This window comes from Aedes aegypti, unplaced genomic scaffold (assembly GCF_002204515.2).
Source record: "Aedes aegypti strain LVP_AGWG unplaced genomic scaffold, AaegL5.0 Primary Assembly AGWG_AaegL5_hic_scaff_1408_PBJ_arrow, whole genome shotgun sequence".
Taxonomy (NCBI): domain Eukaryota; kingdom Metazoa; phylum Arthropoda; class Insecta; order Diptera; family Culicidae; genus Aedes; species Aedes aegypti.
The window spans coordinates 274-17,946 of NW_018734844.1; the positions used below are offsets into that span (position 1 = coordinate 274).

A 17,673-nucleotide genomic window follows, 5' to 3' on the forward strand; every position below is an offset into this window, starting at 1 on the left:
TGGCACTCAAGATTGATGGTACTACAACAAGAAACCCCCACGTAATAGCAGACGCACTGGCGGACTATTTCCATAGTATCTCTTCACACCAACGCTACCCCGAGAAATTCATCACACGCCATTCAATTGCTAATGAAGCGGTGCATCGATTCCTGGTCCCACCTGACCAAGGACAAGCTTTCAACATTCCATTTACCATGAAAGAACTGGAGTATGCCCTACAGAAAGCAAAAGGGAAATCAGCCGGCCCAGATGACATTGGATATCCGATGTTGAAACGCCTCTCTCCAAGGGGTAAGATAACTTTTCTTCAAATGATCAATAACGAATGGACGGCTCACACCCTTCCGAAAAGCTGGAAACACAGTTTCGTCATACCCATTCCAAAATCATCCGGTCCGATAAACGATGTCGGCAGCTATCGGCCAATCGCCCTAACCAGTTGCGTCGCCAAAAATTATGGAAAGGATGGTAAACCGCAGACTAATTGAGTTCCTGGAGGAAAACCGAAAACTAGACCATCGTCAACACGCTTTCCGATCCAGTTACGGTACCGGAACGTATTTAGCTTCTCTCGGACAAATCTTGGATGATGCTGCCAGAAATGGAGATCACGTCGAGATAGCATCCTTGGATCTAGCCAAGGCTTATAATCGAGCCTGGGCCCCCGGAATTCTAAGTAAGCTGGTCAGCTGGGGTATCTCTGGAAATCTGCTTGCCTTTGTTAAAAACTTCTTGGATGGGCGCACTTTCCAAGTTCTTCTAGGGAACCACAAGTCCAAAACGGTCACTGAGGAAACAGGCGTCCCGCAAGGGTCTGTGATTGCGGTTACCCTATTTCTGGTGGCCATGAGTGGAGTTTTTCTTGTGCTTCCCAAAGGAGTGTTCATCTTGGTTTATGCTGACGATATTCTTCTTATTGTCACCGGGAAGCATCCTAAGAGTATCAGGCGCAAACTACAGGCTGCGGTTTCCGCCGTTGCCAAATGGTCACAGGAAGTCGGTTTCGATATATCGGCAGAAAAATGCGCAAGACTTCATGTATGTGAATCGAAGCATATTCCACCACGCAAGCCGCTGACAGTAAATGGCGTTCCTATGCCAACGAGAAAATATACCAAAATCCTCGGCGTCACCATCGACCGGCATTTGAAATTTCATTGTCATTTCAACAAAATTAAGGAGGCCTGTAAAAATCGAGTGAGTATGATTAGAAGCATCTCTGGAAAACGTACTAGGAGCGATAGGCAAACTCGGCTACGCGTGGCTGACGCTGTTGTATGCAGTCGGCTGTTTTACGGTGTTGAGCTTACCTGCCGATCTTTCGAATACATGGTGCAGCAACTTTCCTCAACCTATAATAACACAATTCGTGCACTGTCGGGCCTTCTACCTTCGACCCCGGCTTCAGCAATCTGTGTGGAAGCAGGCGTTCTTCCATTCCGATACAGAGCGACGATGTCCATATGTTGTCGAGCTGTAAGCTACCTAGAGCGAACTGAGGATGATGGGCAGGTTTGCTTCCTCGCTGGGCAAGCGAATCACGCCCTTACCGCTGTGGCCGGATCCGTGCTTCCCCCGGTGGCCGGGCTCCACCGTGTTGGGCCTCGAAGCTGGAGAGCCAGAGAACCACTTATCGACAACGCTATCAAATTCCATTTCCGGAAGGGTTCAAATCCTACTCAGGTTCTAGCTAACTTTCGCCATAGAATTCAAAATAAATACCGATACGCTGATATCCGCTATACGGACGGCTCTAAACTAGCAGGTCGGGTGGGTTTCGGAATCTACGGTACAAATTTAGAACAATCACACCGTTTACCGAATCAATGCTCAGTTTTCTCCGCTGAAGCAGCCGCGATCCTCACAGCAATTTTGGAACCTAGTGAGAACCACATTCTTATAGTCACCGATTCTGCCAGTTCGCTACAAGCACTGAAATCCAGCAACAACAAACATCCTTTCATTCAGGCTATCCAGGCCGAGCTAGACAACGAGAGAACATCAACAACCTTCATGTGGGTCCCTAGTCACTGCGGTATACCGGGCAATGAGCGTGCAGATGCTGCTGCTAGTATAGGTCGACAGAGCAGGATATTTTGTAACGAAATTCCGGGAGATGATATCAGAAAATGGATTAAAAACACGTTATGGGATGCATGGGCAAGCGAATGGCATCAAGAAAGATCACTATTCATAAGACGAATCAAGAACGAGGTTGTACCTTGGAATGACCTTCCAAACTGGAAAGAACAGAAAGTATTATCTCGCCTTCGAACAGGCCATACACGGGCATCTCATAATATGGGAGACAGCCGAAATTTCGGAAGATCTGTGAAACGTGCAATACGCAAAACACAGTACAACATTTCATCAGCGATTGTCCTACACTTGAATACCTTCGGATGCAACATGATATCACATCTATCAGTCGTGCTCTCCAAAACGATGCAGTATGCGAAAGAACTCTTCTAAACTTCCTCAAGGAAGCTAGACTTTTTAACGAAATTTAGCAAATGCTCAACGCTTGAACCTTCGTCGATACGGAAGTACTTGGAAGATCATACAACGCAAGATAGAATCGGCCTAGAAAGGACACCACTACATCAGATTGATTAACAGTATAGTTTTAAAGAGCTTCAGTTTTGTTTATATTTAAAACTCTGTATTGCTAGAAGATACCCTCCAGGTACTTCTTGATTTCCTATTTTCTAAAGAGATGAGCCAGCCTCGGGCTGCAAATCTCTTAAATAAAGATATCTATCTATCTATCTATTTGTCCTCCAAATATTGATCAATCCACTGAGTCCAGAGTTGATCAATTTTTTCCTCTTTCAAGGATTGCACAGTGGCGAAGGCCCGCCAAAACGTCGGACAAAACCTCAAATACGTCCCAAATCGCTTGATAATGGTAATCTATTAACTATCTTGGATACCTGATATCATGCGGTTGGAAAAAAAAACTACCAAATTGAAAATTCGATTTTGTAGTGAAATTAGTCAAAATTAAAGTTTGTCATCCAATCGAATAAAAAGGCTATGATTACAAAAAAAGAATTGTTGTAATGGAGAAATTTGTGTATGAATCTAAACTAGAGAAACATATTTAAGTTCCTTGTAGTAATTTCAGTATACCGGGTACCCCCGTTGGTTTGACCACATTTAATCTGAACACTTATTAATTTGTACCCCGCTAATTTGCACATCGTTCAGATTAATAATGGTTCAAACGTCATTTAGCTCATGGAACGGAGTAAAGTGAAATGGAACGCTGTGGAACGGAAAGCAGAATCAAACAAAACAGAGAAAGAGGTAACCAGAAACACGTTTCTAGGGTGACTAGATGTTCAAATTAAAAATGAATCCCGATGGTTTGCATGAGGTACCGTTCAAATTAGCGGGGGTGCACGGTAGCTAGTGATGACACATTATACAGATTTGAATGATGAAAAAGATAAATTATAATCTATATAAATAAAAATGGAATGATGTTTGTATGTCACGAAATGGCTTGAGAACGGGCTAACGGATTTTGAAAATTCTTCCATAGTTATGTTCCTGAAGTGTTCCGACGTGTTTGTGTATATAAAAAGCAAAGGATATTTAACGGGAAAGTTGAAAAAACAGGAGTGAACGGAACTTCCATTTTGCACGGGGCGTTCCATGGCGTTTTTCAACATCCTACTTGATGGCAAGACGAAGTTTGCCGGGACCACTAGTGAAAAATAAAAATGGAATTTTCACCTCTAGGGGCAAACAGGGACAAGAACAATTATTGCACTTCAGAAAGTATGGATGATTTGCAGCTTCATATAGTGAGTGACTCATTTTCTCGAAACACTTCACATAAAACGGACGAAATTTTAAAAATGTATTTAAATTTTAAACAAGGATTGCAAAAAAAAACATTTGTTGCTACAGCTAACAACTCAATATGTTAAAATTTATGTTATTATAGCCAAATTAAGACTATAAAAAATATTAACAAGAGATTTCGAGAACATGAATTTTTTAATGATCAAATCAGGAAAGAAAACTTCAACTACAGGAAATCATTAGAATTGCAAGAATAGCAAAAAAACAGGAAAATTTTTGCAGTCTTTCAAGTAAACATGTTTTTTTTTTTCAATAGCACGATTTACGAAAAACATAACAAAAAATTAGCTCCAGGTGGATATATCTATTTACTACCGTTCCTGCTGTTCAGCCGGTAATGTCTATATAATTTGTAAAGCAAACAAATTGATTGGATCTGTTGAAATCGGGTGTTACACTCGCGTTGCGTTGATTCGTTTATAGTTTATATTTGCGCAATAATGAACAATAGACAATGCTTAATCGATATTGAGCTATTGAACGGCATGCTCAACCTCCCTCAAGTGAAGGATCGTCCGTAGACATATTCTCCGTTGCTTTGACCCTCTTTACCTGTGACTTCAGCACAATTCAGCTGTTCACACCCGTATCTTGACTGGAATCCTAAAGGAGTCTCTGGTCCAAATTTCAGCTGATTGCTATAAGGTGAAGATGCAACGAAGCCAAACCTCAAATTTTCAAGAGCACAAATCTTGAGAACCAAACATCCATTTAAGCTGAAAATTTGATCGATTAGTCACATGTGGCTGGTGACCAATCGATTAAGTTTTCAGCTTAAACTAATCATCGGTACTCCAGATTTATGCTCTTGAAAATTTGAGGTTTGGCATCGTTTCATCTTCCCCTTAAGATTCAGAAGTGCATCAAATCGGTTTTGTGTTTTTAGACAATTGACAAGATTAAAAAAATATGTATAAATTAAGCACAAACGCAGAACTTAATTCTTGAGTCACGAATTGATAGCTATATATTTATATAGATAAAAAGAAATATTGGCCTATGTTTAAATCGATTTCTTGCTCAAAAGCACCCCGATTATGTGATACTTGTGTACATTTTGCTCTGTATGGTGGTCATGTACAATTTGTATGTAATTAACAGAATCGCATGTTTTCATGACTCCCGAACATTTTGATCTCTCACACAGGAAAAAAAAACTTTAAAAAGTCTGATTTTAGAATGCCAGTCAAAACACAAAGACTGTCCCATCTCCCTCATCGCGATCCTTCAGCACATGGACGGATATGCGTGCGTGTGTTCCCGAATTAGTAGTATCTTCAGGAATTACTTCTGAGATTGCTCCAGGAACTATTCAAGGCATTTCCCAAAGAAGTCTTCAAAACATATATCCAGGAATTCGGCTGGTGATTCCTCCTAAGAATTCTTCAACAGATTCTTGCAGACATTGCCCAAAGAAATCCTCAAAGTGTTTATTGACGAATACTTCCAATAATTTCTCCAGCGAAACATCAAGGATTATAAAATATAACGAAGGACCGGGATCTGGTTTGGGATTTTTTTTCTGAAGGAAAAAAAAAACTGATGAACTCCCTAAATATATGATAAACTTCTGCAGAAGAGGACTCCTTCCAAGATCTCCGAATGGACTTCTGGACCTTTAACCAGAAGGCGGAAAACTTGGATAGCATATAACAGGATTTTTTTTGAAAAATTCCTGAAAATCCTCAGGGATCTTCTCATCTAGGGTCGGATTTACATTGACACAGTATAATTCATTTTGATACCATTTATCATGGTTTAATTTAATCATAAAAGTGAAAAATGTCCGTCCTGGAAGGATTAGGTATGTTTTTCTATGAGGAATTAAGAAATAATTGCTGTTGTATTTTTTGGTGTAAAACCCAAATTTTGCAGAATCAATAGAAAATTGACTAATAGATTTCGTGGAATAATGCCTGGATGAATTCTTGAAGGAATCCTGGCTGGAAGATTTAATGAATAAATCAGAACAGGAACTCCTCGGAAATTTGTTGTATGACATCCTGGAATGATTCCCAAAAGAAATTTATCAATGCTATATTGAACCCTTGTATATTTTCATCGAAGAACTCCTGTAGGATTAACGGATGATTTGTAGAGTAGGAATTGAAGAAATTCGAAAGAATTCCTTGAAAATCTCTTAAGGAAATTCTGAAAGAATTTTGGGAGTGATCATTGTGAAAACTTTTGGAGGTATCAACATTGGAATTTTCTCAAGGATTTCCCGGAGTACAATTTTCTACAGCTTTGCTTCCAAAAAAAAAAAAACTGATTCTATGTAAAAATTGAAACATTTGGAATTTTATTCCTTTCACCCTTGTCTAAACATAATTACGGTTAACAAAAGCTTTGCCTTAATCTAGTAAATGCACTTCCAGAACGGGTTTTCCCATCATCAAACCAACCCTCTCCTCACAGGTTCGCTTTCATCTCATCGTCAAACAGCAGCTCATCGCCATCGGGAAGCGGCCCAAAGAAACGATCCACCTGCTGTTCGGTTACATCGCCCAACCTAGCCGGATCCCACTTGGGGCTTTGATCGCGGTCGATCAGCATTGCCCGAACTCCTTCCTTGAAGTCGCTTTTGATAACGCTATGAACTGCCATTCGGAATTCCATTTTCAGACAGCTACGCAGGTCACAGTTAAGGCCAAGGTCCAGCTGTTTCTTCGTGACCTTCATTGACGTGGGCGACATCTTGGAGAGGGTTTTCAGCGTGCTGCTGGCCCATTCGCTGTTATCCTTTTCCAGGTTGGTCACAATGGCTTCAACCGTTGGTGCGCTGAAGCACTTGTTGATCTGTTCCATGTTCTTGGCCAGAACGAAATCGGAGGTGTCTTTAACGTTGAACTTGTTTAGAACTTCAGCAACTTCCGAGCTATTGCTGGTGGCGATCAGCTCCTTCTCCAGGGCTTCGAGATCTTTGCTCTCCACGTAATGGGTGGCAATGCCGGCTTTGGTGACATCTTTCCCCTTTAACCTGAAACCGGTCAATCCCAGATAGAGGCCTAACTTGCCTTGCAATCGTGGCAAAAAGTATCCACCTCCGACGTCCGGGAACAAACCGATGGCCGTCTCGGGCATGGCAAACATGGTCCGCTCGGTTGCCACTCGATACTTTCCGTGAACGGACAGCCCGACGCCTCCACCCATCGTAATTCCGTCCACGATTGCCACGTAGTCCGGTTTATAGGCCGAAATCAGTGCATTAAGGCGGTACTCCTCCCGGAAAAAGTTCCTCGACGAGTCAATCGGTCCATTCTCGACCACTGCTCGGACATCGCCCCCGGCACAGAATGACTTCTCCCCCGCGCCTTTCACGATGACCAGACTTTTGTCCTGCCAGTTCTTCATCGCTCCGTAGATCTGCCGAACCATGTCCAAGTTGATGGCGTTCAGTGCCTTCGGGCGGTTCAACGTTATCAATCCGGCATTCTTACCGACCTCTTCGCAGATGACGGTCCGTTCCGCGCCGGAGGACATGCCACGGGCGATCAACGGTACGTTTCTTTGGACGGATCGAAGCTAGAATTGGACATAATCAATTAGTGGCGATGGGACACTCTTATTGAGTTTTTTTAAAGCAAGAATAAATACCATGTTCCCAGTGTTCCAATTCCGTGAGCTAATGACCGTCCCCTTTGAGGTGTGCGATTATGCAATCTAGTCAAGGTAATTGACAACAAACCTGCGGAGGAAGAACGAAGGAATATAACTTGTTGCCAACCATATGATAAACAAAGCGCAATGTCGATTAAAAGCGATAGATGAACTGCACAGTTTTGTAGACTTGATAGTACTTACGATTTTGGATGTGGCAAATACTTGGAATGCCAGATTGCGGCTAATTCAAATAGATCGCGAACAAAGCAAAGAAAGTGTACCAACAAAACCTCCAACTTGAATCGCCGCCACCGGTCAACTGTGAAGCGGGAGCCGGGAGCTCGACGTTGACAGTTCAGTGAGTTGACAGAAAAATATTATGGGTGGTGAGTTATAAAATACACCACTTGACTGGCGTGCGAATCGCAAATCAGTCCCATAGGCCTATTCACATGACGTTCAAAGACAGTTGATCGGGGAGCTCTTTGACAGTGTTCTTCTATGAAAATTACAGCCTCGTGTATGCACCGGTCCTCCACCGATGTAAACAAATGCATAGACGGACCTGTCACATAGGCTTTTTCATGTGACAGTGACAGGTCCGTCTATGGACTTATCTGTAGTAATTCAACGTTTTTGCGAGCCAAGATTAGACCAAAAGGGGTTCGTTCAAATATTACGTAACGTAACAGGGGGTGGGAGGGGGTCTTCCATAGTGTTACGATTTATACAAAAAAATATTTTTTTCATACAAAAGCTGTTATGTGGGGGAGGGAGGGGGTCTAAAATTGGCAAATTTTGCGTTACGTAATATTTGAATCATCCCTAACTGATAGTCTGTTTGTTTCTTATTTTTCTAAGCCTGCTTATTTCTTATATCTCTAAGCCTGCTTATCAATAGACCATTTCCGTCAGCTCTAACCCGCAGTTTTTGTATTTTCCTTCGAAAGACAATCATTTTTAAAGAATATTAACGCTTTCAGATTTTGTTTATATGCACTCCTGATTTTCTTACAATTTTTTGAAAACATGGATACTCACCACATTTTGAAAAATAATTCGAGATGCGGTACAGTTTGGTCAACCCTATAGAAATCAGCAGCGTGGTGATTTTGCAACAGTTTTTCGATTCCACTCCTGCATTGGGATGCTTGTTTACATTCGGAAACGTCAAATCAGGTTCGCGCTCAAACTGACCGTGATCCCGGTCAGGGCGCCCCAAACAGGAGCGCCAACGAAACTAATTTGAAATTACTGTAGTGTTCGCCGGGTGCGGTCATAGTGGAGAAGGTGATTTCCGCGGTTCGTTCCGCGGAGAACGAAACCAGCGGAGCCCATTATGATGAATGGAAACAAAAACAAAAATCATTTGGTCATAGGCCTATTCACATGACGTCTCAAATCAGCTGATCGGGAAGCACTTTGACAGTTCTTCTTTGTAAATGACAGGCCCGTGTTAGCACCGGTCCTCCACCGATGTAAACAAATGCATAGACGGATCTGTCACATGAAAAGGCCTATCCAGCTTTTTACGCCTGGCTGCCATAAAATTTTGGATCACCCCCATTTGACGCATGCTGCAAACACTATAATTTCTTATGGTTGCATCTCAGTAAACCGTGCCTGATTGAAAAATCTACATAAACATTGAAAATGTCAACTGTTTTCAACGTTCAATGAGCCTCTGTACGTGCCATAAATTCTTTTGTTTTCATGACTTTTACTGTGCGCCGTGTGTTGGTGCTGTCTCGCTCTCTTTCACGGGCAACTTGAAAACAGGGCGCACAGTAAAAGTCAAACGTTTTATAGCATGCATAGGTCAATAGTTTTGTTAAAATTTATCGAATGATTATAACCAAAAAATCTATTTTAGCAGAATCTAGGCGTCGGAACCACTCAGCTGCATAAGGGAACTGCCAGAAGTTCCAAATGGATGTTCAAAGATTGGGGCTATCTATTGAGTTAAGCATATAAAACCTTTTCTGGAAAGCTGAAGGCTGAACCATGGTCTCAGGCGTATGGAGAATTACGACACTACAAAAATGACTAACGGCAGAATTTTTCACATTTGCTTGAGCCGTAAACCACGTTTATCCATACGGTTAAACAGAGTTTAAGGCTTAAGCGGTGGTGAAGAAATCACTTTGTAATGGATGAAAATTATAAATATGTGGTGCTTGATAAGATATAGACACTGACAAATATTAGTGTCCAATAATGTATGTTGGCAGTATTTAATAACTGGTATGTTTTAGCCGTAATCGGAGAGCGTTTCACCGTAAGATGTTGGCCAAAAAAATAGCTTCGCACATAATGATATTTAGCATTTTAACAGACTCTTTACCGGACCTTTTCAATCAATCAAATCTTTCTTGTCAATTCAGCGTTTTTTACGTTACGAATTTTTTGAAGTTTTCATAAGAAAACTCAAGAAAACTGATCAGTGGGCATACAAAGAATTGCAACAAATATTATGTGCCAGACTAGATATGTTTCCGCCAGATAGACCTAGGACACGGTGACTATTGTTCTGCTCGTTATTCTCATTTGTACTTTTAAAACCATCAAATTTTAGAATGAGTTCCAATTTCCCCCTGAGATTGAAGACGAGATATGCATTTTTGTAGGTACCTAAAATAAAAAAAATATATTAAGACTCATAAGCCACAGTACTGGAAATATGTTGAACCAATCGGAAAAAAATTTTGACGTTTGAATCAACAACCCTAGATAACTGCCTACTAAGATACAGCTATAAAATCGGTTGCCAACAAAAGTCAAATGTGAATAGCCCCTTGTTGTTTTATAGCGAGCGTAAAAAGCTGGATAGGCAATTTTATTTTCTTGAAATTAAAGATACAAAACCAGTGGGATAATAGGGTCCTAAAATGTTGAATGAAATCTTGTTTTTATTTAATAACACGAAAGAGCATGTTACTATAACTACTTTAGCAATTTTTCCCGCTCAAATAACGGCTATATCATGTTTAAACTTTAATTTAAAAACTGGGTCCATACACGGAGAAATATTTTTACCTAATTTTTGAGTTTACTTTACCCAAAATTAAGTATATCGATTATAGTTTCAACCCAAAATCTCTCGGTTTTCTCTTTCTCCCACACGAATGTTGTCAAAAATAGAGAGAGCTGCATCTACCCAATGGGGGTACTTTGGCTCAATAAGCCAAATTTGGGTAAATGCAACTTTTCTTACGTTTGGGTCGAAAGAACTCAATGTTGCGTTAAATCAACCCAAAATTGAGTATATTTTTTTAATGGAATTAAAGCCAAACTACCTAGTGGGGACCTTGGAAATTTAGCCAAAATTGAGTTATTGGGCTCAAGTACGGAATTGCGTTGAAAGAACCCAAAATTGAGTTGAATTCCGTCTCCGTGTGAATGAACCTTGACACTTAAGATCATGTTTGACGTTCGCTCAGTCGACAAAAACACCACAGGGGTTATAGTTTTTTCACTGGGGTTGTCCCTATCTGACATTTCGGAAGGGACACGGAAAACAAAATACACCCAAAATTTGAGTTTAAGCCAAGGGGTGTGACAAAATCTAATAAAAAACATAAAAAATGTTTTGTGGACTTAAACAAACGGAAAACATTAAAAATTGAGTAAACAAGTGTTTATGGCCTAAACTTAAGCGTTTGGCACTAAAATTGGGACAGGGCTTTAGGACCCAATTGTTGAATGTATAGAGCTATTGATATTCAATATGGTGATTGAAAATGTGGATCAAAAATACACATACTAAAAAATAGATAATTCTCGCGTAACTTTTCAAAACGGCCTATCTAACAATTCACACATTTCGAGTAAATCGAGCTTGAAGGTTGTGAAAATATATTTTGAAACTGTATCAAAATGAAACAATTTTTCCCCACTGTGTTGCTTGTAGAGGGAAGCAGTGTAATAGAGTTCAACGTATGAAATGAAATTTTGTCAATTTATTTGGAAATTACACTGAAATCTATAAAAACATCAGATAGGACGTTTTGACCAAAAATATGTACATAGGATAAATCACATAGGTCGTTCTGTTTTAACAATTGTTACATTGGACATTCATTTCTGTCATTTTGTTTCAGTTATAGTAACATCGGATATTTTGTAACATCGGATATTTTGATTTGAGCACACAACAATCATGTTTTATTTCATTTTGTATCCACGTGCGTTGAACTGCTTCAACATTCAAGTTGAACTGCTCATTTTGTTGCGGTGTGATAATCGCAGGCACCAGCTGTGCTTTGTTTTTATTCATTTGAAGAAGAGACGAATGACCTTCGGGTTAAAGTCTCTCACGAACAACAACAATTTGATTCATTCAATGCCACGCCGTCACTACCCCCCCCCCGTCTATGTGTCCTATGTAACAACAGAAGGAGGGGAAACGTTGAGCTGTATTTGGGACTTTTTGCTTTCTCACTGTTTCTCTCTCAATATTCCCCCCGTTTCAATGCTGGTTTCGCCCACACTTGTTCGTGTGTGAGTTACCCACTGCACGACGGGTGGTGACGACTGTGTTGCATTCGGCACCAGCCGTCGGCGCAAACAAGAAAATAGCGGTGGGAAATGATGACGATGACGGCGCCGTCGATTGTGTTGTAGGAAACCAATGCCAAACAAATACATACAGCTTCTCCGCTCTTCGGTGAATGATTGCTCTGCAAATATATGTGCGCAAGTCGCGCATGCACGTTGCTCGTGTTGCTGCCGTGAAGCATATGTATATGCTTCATCGACCATGGATCTGAATCGGATTGATACAATAAGATCATGATGCTGAATATCATTTCCCTACATGCACTCAATACGCTGATAATCGACATTTTGTTGCGGTGTGCTAATCGGAGACACCAGCTGTGCTTTGTTTTAATTCATTCAATCCCACTACATCACTTCTTCCCATCCGTCTATTTGTCCTATGTAACAACAGAAGGAGGGGAAACGTTGAGCTGTATGTAGGACATTTTGCTCTCTCACTGATTCTCCCTCAATTTTTCCCCCGTTTTTATGACGGTTTCGCCCACATGATCATGTGAGAGTTTCCCACTGCATGACGTGGTGGTGGTGACGGCTGTGTTGCAATCAGCACCAGCCGTCGGTTGAAACAAGAAATTGCGGTGGGGAATGATGACGATGACGACGCCGTCCATCTTGTTGTAGGAACTCGAGAAAGGAGCCCACGTCTAACAAATACATACAGCTTCTCCTCTCTTCGGTGATTGATCGCTCTGCAAATACGTGTGAGCAAGTCGCGCATGTACGTTGCTCGTGTTGCTGCCGGGAAGTATATTTATATGCTTGATCGACCATGCATCTGAATCAGATTGATACAATGACATCATGATGCTCAATCCTGTGCTCAATATCATTCCCCTATATGCACACAATGCGCTAATAATATGAAAAGAGATGTTGTAGCTGATCCAATCCAGCGAAACGGTAAAACATGGTTTGGCAAAAAGACCAAAATACAGTTTTGTGTAACTCATTCTCTTTTTGTCACTTGAGCGTTTTCAATTTTGCGAGGCAGTGCGACTCTGAAAATATCGACTGAAATGATTGAGAAGTTATTATGGCATTCTATGCATCTAAGTAGTGTCTCAGACACGCTTCTACAAATCATTCTACCTTTTAAACTCCATTCCAAAGCTTTATTCAGGAATGTCCAATGTAACATTAGAATCGTGTTTATTCATAAATGTTACATAGGACATGTGGTTGGTTCTCTGATCAAAGGTCCAATGTAACAATTGATTAAAAGCGATGCAGTTTTGAACATTGGTCATTTTGTTAAGCTTTGAATAGATTAATTTGTTGTTCATATATCAGAACGAGTGTTCTAGTGTGCTGCTAAGTGGTGCAACGCAAATGATTTACAATGATAATCTCGATTTGTTTACATTTGTTACTTAGGACGTTTTGAAAAGTTACGCGAGAATTGATTTTTCTGGGGTAAATTTTAATCATTGATTTCTCAATTTGGCATCGATGTCAATATTGCCCTTTTGGAGAAAGCACACAGAACTATCAACACATTGTCATACGGATGTGTACTAAAAGTCATAATAAAATTGGATGCAGTCGCTGGGTTGCATCATATGGTTTAAAAATAACTCAAAACGATTCAATTCGTGGTAGGAGCTTTTGTTCAGTGTAATGAAAATTGTTTCCGTTTTAACAAAACCATGCACGGAGAAAATGAAGTACCCAAAAGTGAGTTCATTCCATTTCCAATTCGTGGGGTTCGTGCGTTAACCTAATTTTGAGTTGATGGGGTAGAAGTTGTTTTCATTTGCAGCCGTGCAAAAAAATACCTACTGGCTATGTTCTTTTCACTCAACCGGCAGATCAAATAACTCAACTTCCAGTACTGTGCCACTTACTCAAATTTGAGGTAACGCACAAAGGTTCGGTTTTTGGGTTGTTTTGCTCTTCGCTCTCTGACAACAATAGAAGGAGCGAATGAAATAGGGAGAGAAAAATAACTCAAAAATAAGTTAAAATATACTCAAATATGGGTTTTCCGTTTTCTCCGTGTGTGCTTTCAGCAGGGTTGCTAGTCTGTTTGTTTCAAGGAGATTCGATCTCAGTGTAGTCCTATGTAGTCCGTATAGACCAATCCAGTTGCCTGCGTAGTAGTGCAATGTTGACAAAATTTTCTTTGTTTGCTGTGAGAACTGTCACAACATTACTTTTGTTTGCTGTGAGAATCCAAATATAAACAGAATTGCTGCAAAACAACCACTTCCTTGTTGGCCTGCCGTTGATCGAAAGCTCAATAACGTCAAACAAACATCGATACGTTTTCATTCTGAGGAAATCGACTTGTGTAAGATTGATTGTGCGTTGGTGTTCGTGGCAGTTTGCTTGGGGACCTCTATAGAGCTTAGTGACATTTGAACACACGAAGACTAGCATACGCTCGTCATACACAGTTTGTTTTTGTTTTCCTCAAAGAAACTTGCACACGCTTTCCAGACTCATCAAAATGCATATGGAAATATTACCCAATTTGAAAAATTTACACCCGGTTTCTGGGTGTTTTTCGAGACTGAGTGCATATTGTTTTCCTCTAAGGTTCACAACTACATCTACACTACACGCTAACTCGGAAGTACCCATTAAAAGGGTTCCATGTACCCATTTTTATAAACAGTACTGAATTGTCAGAAAAAGAGTATTTTTCTAATGTCATTAAAAGGGTACTTCATCCCCATAATGAAGTTCCCATTAGATTACCAATGATGGGTACATAATACGCATGATACTTTGACGAGCAGCATCGCCATTTTGAAGTTGACTTTGTGGTGGCGTTTTTTGTGGATTGTGAATTCGGATTTGGCAAATATGTTTATCCAGCTTTTTACGCTAGCTATAAAACTACGGGGGGTTAATAGACCATTTCCGTGAAAATTTTTTATTGGCTTATATGCTTTCTGTCAATTTACTGAACAAACTTTCCTAAGGAACCGATATGTTTTGGAGCCATTAACTATAAGAAAACAATGAAATACTTGCGGCACGTTAGTGCACCCCTCGGTCCCCTACAATTTGTTTCACCTCGAAAAAATGCAGACCCCTTTTTCCCTTATGGTTTTGCTACCACGTTGTGGTGAATTTACGATCAGCTGGCATGACCAGATGATTTTTGTTTATGTTTTCATTCATCATAATGGGCTCCGTTGCGGTTTCGCCCCCTCCTTCTTGCACGGCTCCTTAAGTCTCCGTAATCACTGCGGAAACCACCTTCACCGCTTCGGCCGGTTATGAGCGCACCCGGCGAACACTACACGGTTATGTAACGCAAGGATTGTAGTCGAAAGATGCCTGATCTCTCTGCTTTGTACCGACGAGGATTGAAGGGATTGAATATGCCGGAAGATTCCCGCCTAGAGGCAGCAACAGCCGCTCAAAATTTCCTTGCGCGGCTGTTGCTGCCTTAAGGCGGAAATCTTCCGGATCAGCAGCCAACAGATAGATTAAGGCTATCTGTCGGCATGAATAGTAAAAAAATAGCCTCTAATAGAACTAGCGGTACCGTAACTGCTGGGTGGATGAGAGATTTGTTGTTAGGTGGTGGTTTTGAATTTTGAATCTGTGGAGGAAAATATATTTTCCTACAGGAAGACTTGAATCGGGTTGGAGTTGGGTTGGAGTTGGAACTGTGATTCAGAACGGGTTGCGCCAGTTCCAACCTGGTTTAAAAACGTTTGTATGCGTAGTTTCGGTGGCGCTCCTGTTTGGGGCGCCCTGACCGGGATCACGGTCAGTTTGAGCGCGCACCTGATTTGACGTTTGCGAATGTAAACAAGCATCCCAATGCAGGGGTGGAATCGAAAAACTGTTGCAAAATCACCACGCTGATACCCATAGGGTTGAACAAACTGTGCCGCATCTCGAATTATTTTTAAAAATGTGGTGAGTATCCATGTTTTCAAAAATTTGTAAGAAAATCGGGAGTGCATATAAACAAAATCTGAAAGCGTTAATATTCATTAAAAATGATTGTCTTTCGAAGAAAAATACAAAAACTGGGGGTTAGATCTGACGGAAATGGTCTATTGAATTTGACATGTTTTGTCTACAAATTTTATAGCTTGTTCTTAGTAGGCTGGAATTTAAAATTGTTGATTGAGCTGTCAAGAATTTTCACTGTTTACATTTGTTTGTACAAATCATGGTAGTTAAAATGCTTCATTTTCTGATTTTCAGTAATTATACTATCTTTCTAGTAACTAATTGCATTTATTTTTAGGAATACGAAAAGAGCAACCGAAACACCGCAGAATTAAAAAACAATAAACTTGATAAGGACATTCACTTTTCAATGATTTACACATGAGAACATCCGTTCTGGCCAGAGTGATTCTGACGAGATATTCGCAAAATGTGCAAAGATGCAAAAGTTAAATGATCTAAGATGTTCAAAAATATGTTTACGTCTAGATCTATGTGGGTTATGAACAACGCAATGCATAGTCAACATGGTATAACTTTAATTAGGTATTCCCGACTGGGGTTTACCGGGGAACTGTTAGGGATAGGATGTAGGAATGTGGGGAAAGGTATTATAAATAGCATTGCTAACTGGACCAGGGGGGTAAGTGCGAAATCGCAAATAAAAGTGCTGGATTGCATCGGAGTGGTCTGATGTTTTCATTTCACTTATTCGTCATCTCATGCTGAATAAGTGCGGTGAAGACACTTGACCGTTCCGACGCCATCCCGCACTTCCATTTGCAAATTCACACTGCTAATTGTACTTGTTATTTGTGCAATGTGCTTTAATTTTTTCGTGCTCCATTTCGAGCGCAAGTTCGAAAAAAAATGCCATCAGGAATCGTCCCGACCGCGTTTATTCATTTCAGTAACATTTGTTTACCGTCATCGTTGGCTCATTCATGATAACAACTCTCATTTTACAGGCACAATTGCAGCCAAAAGTCATGTTAATAAGCTTTCAATTAATCTGAAAGAATAGAACCATTATTAGGTATACAATACGTTTCTTTGACAACATAATAATAATCAACAATCGCAAAGCTTACTGCGACCCAGCTATAAAAATTATAGTGGTGGCAAAAAATGTCAGAAGGGGGTGAATCAAATTTTATAGCAAGCTAGCGTAAAAAGCTGGATAATATCTTTTCAAGGTAAGTAGTTTCTAGAACGGTTTTTGTTCTGATTAAAGGGTAATCATTTTCATCGTTTTCGTTCTAGAACGATCCTGGATGTGGCACAGCAATTTCCGGTGCCTCTACCCGATGTGCAAAATTGCACTTAGCGAGGAAGGGTATCGGGAAAGTGTCCAGTAAAAAGGTTAGCTGTGGTCCGTAGATTGATTTCTAGTGGCAAATTAAAATATATCATTTCACGCTACTAATAAAAATGATTGTGTTAATATATGAACATAATATTTCAAATAAAACATGCATTGTTTCAATTCCATTCGTTAATGTTTTGTTTTTTTTTTATAATTTGATGAAAAACTCCACCTGCATAAAGAGCAAAATCGACAAAAGATGAGGTTTTTTTACCCATTTATTCCAAATCTATCAAGAGTGAAAAATACATATGTTTTGAAGTTGCTGCAGAATACTCTTTAATGAGTAAATCGGCTTTACTCATTAAATGGGTTAAGCCACTTTAGTTGGAAATGGGTACGAAAGTACC

At 40.3% G+C, this 17,673-nt stretch overlaps 1 protein-coding gene across 1 annotated transcript; it reads right to left on the reverse strand.

Annotated features, from left to right (window-relative positions):
- Positions 1-6,151: 6,151 nt before the first annotated feature.
- On the reverse strand, positions 6,152-7,838 carry LOC5572727 (3-hydroxyisobutyryl-CoA hydrolase, mitochondrial). The gene is made up of 3 exons (XM_001660505.2): positions 7,681-7,838; positions 7,474-7,564; positions 6,152-7,401 (listed from the first exon to the last, which is right to left on the reverse strand). Exons 2-3 carry the CDS (start codon positions 7,474-7,476, stop codon positions 6,289-6,291), a joined length of 1,116 nt encoding a protein of 371 aa, XP_001660555.2. The 5' UTR covers positions 7,477-7,564; positions 7,681-7,838; the 3' UTR covers positions 6,152-6,288.
- Positions 7,839-17,673: the final 9,835 nt, after the last annotated feature.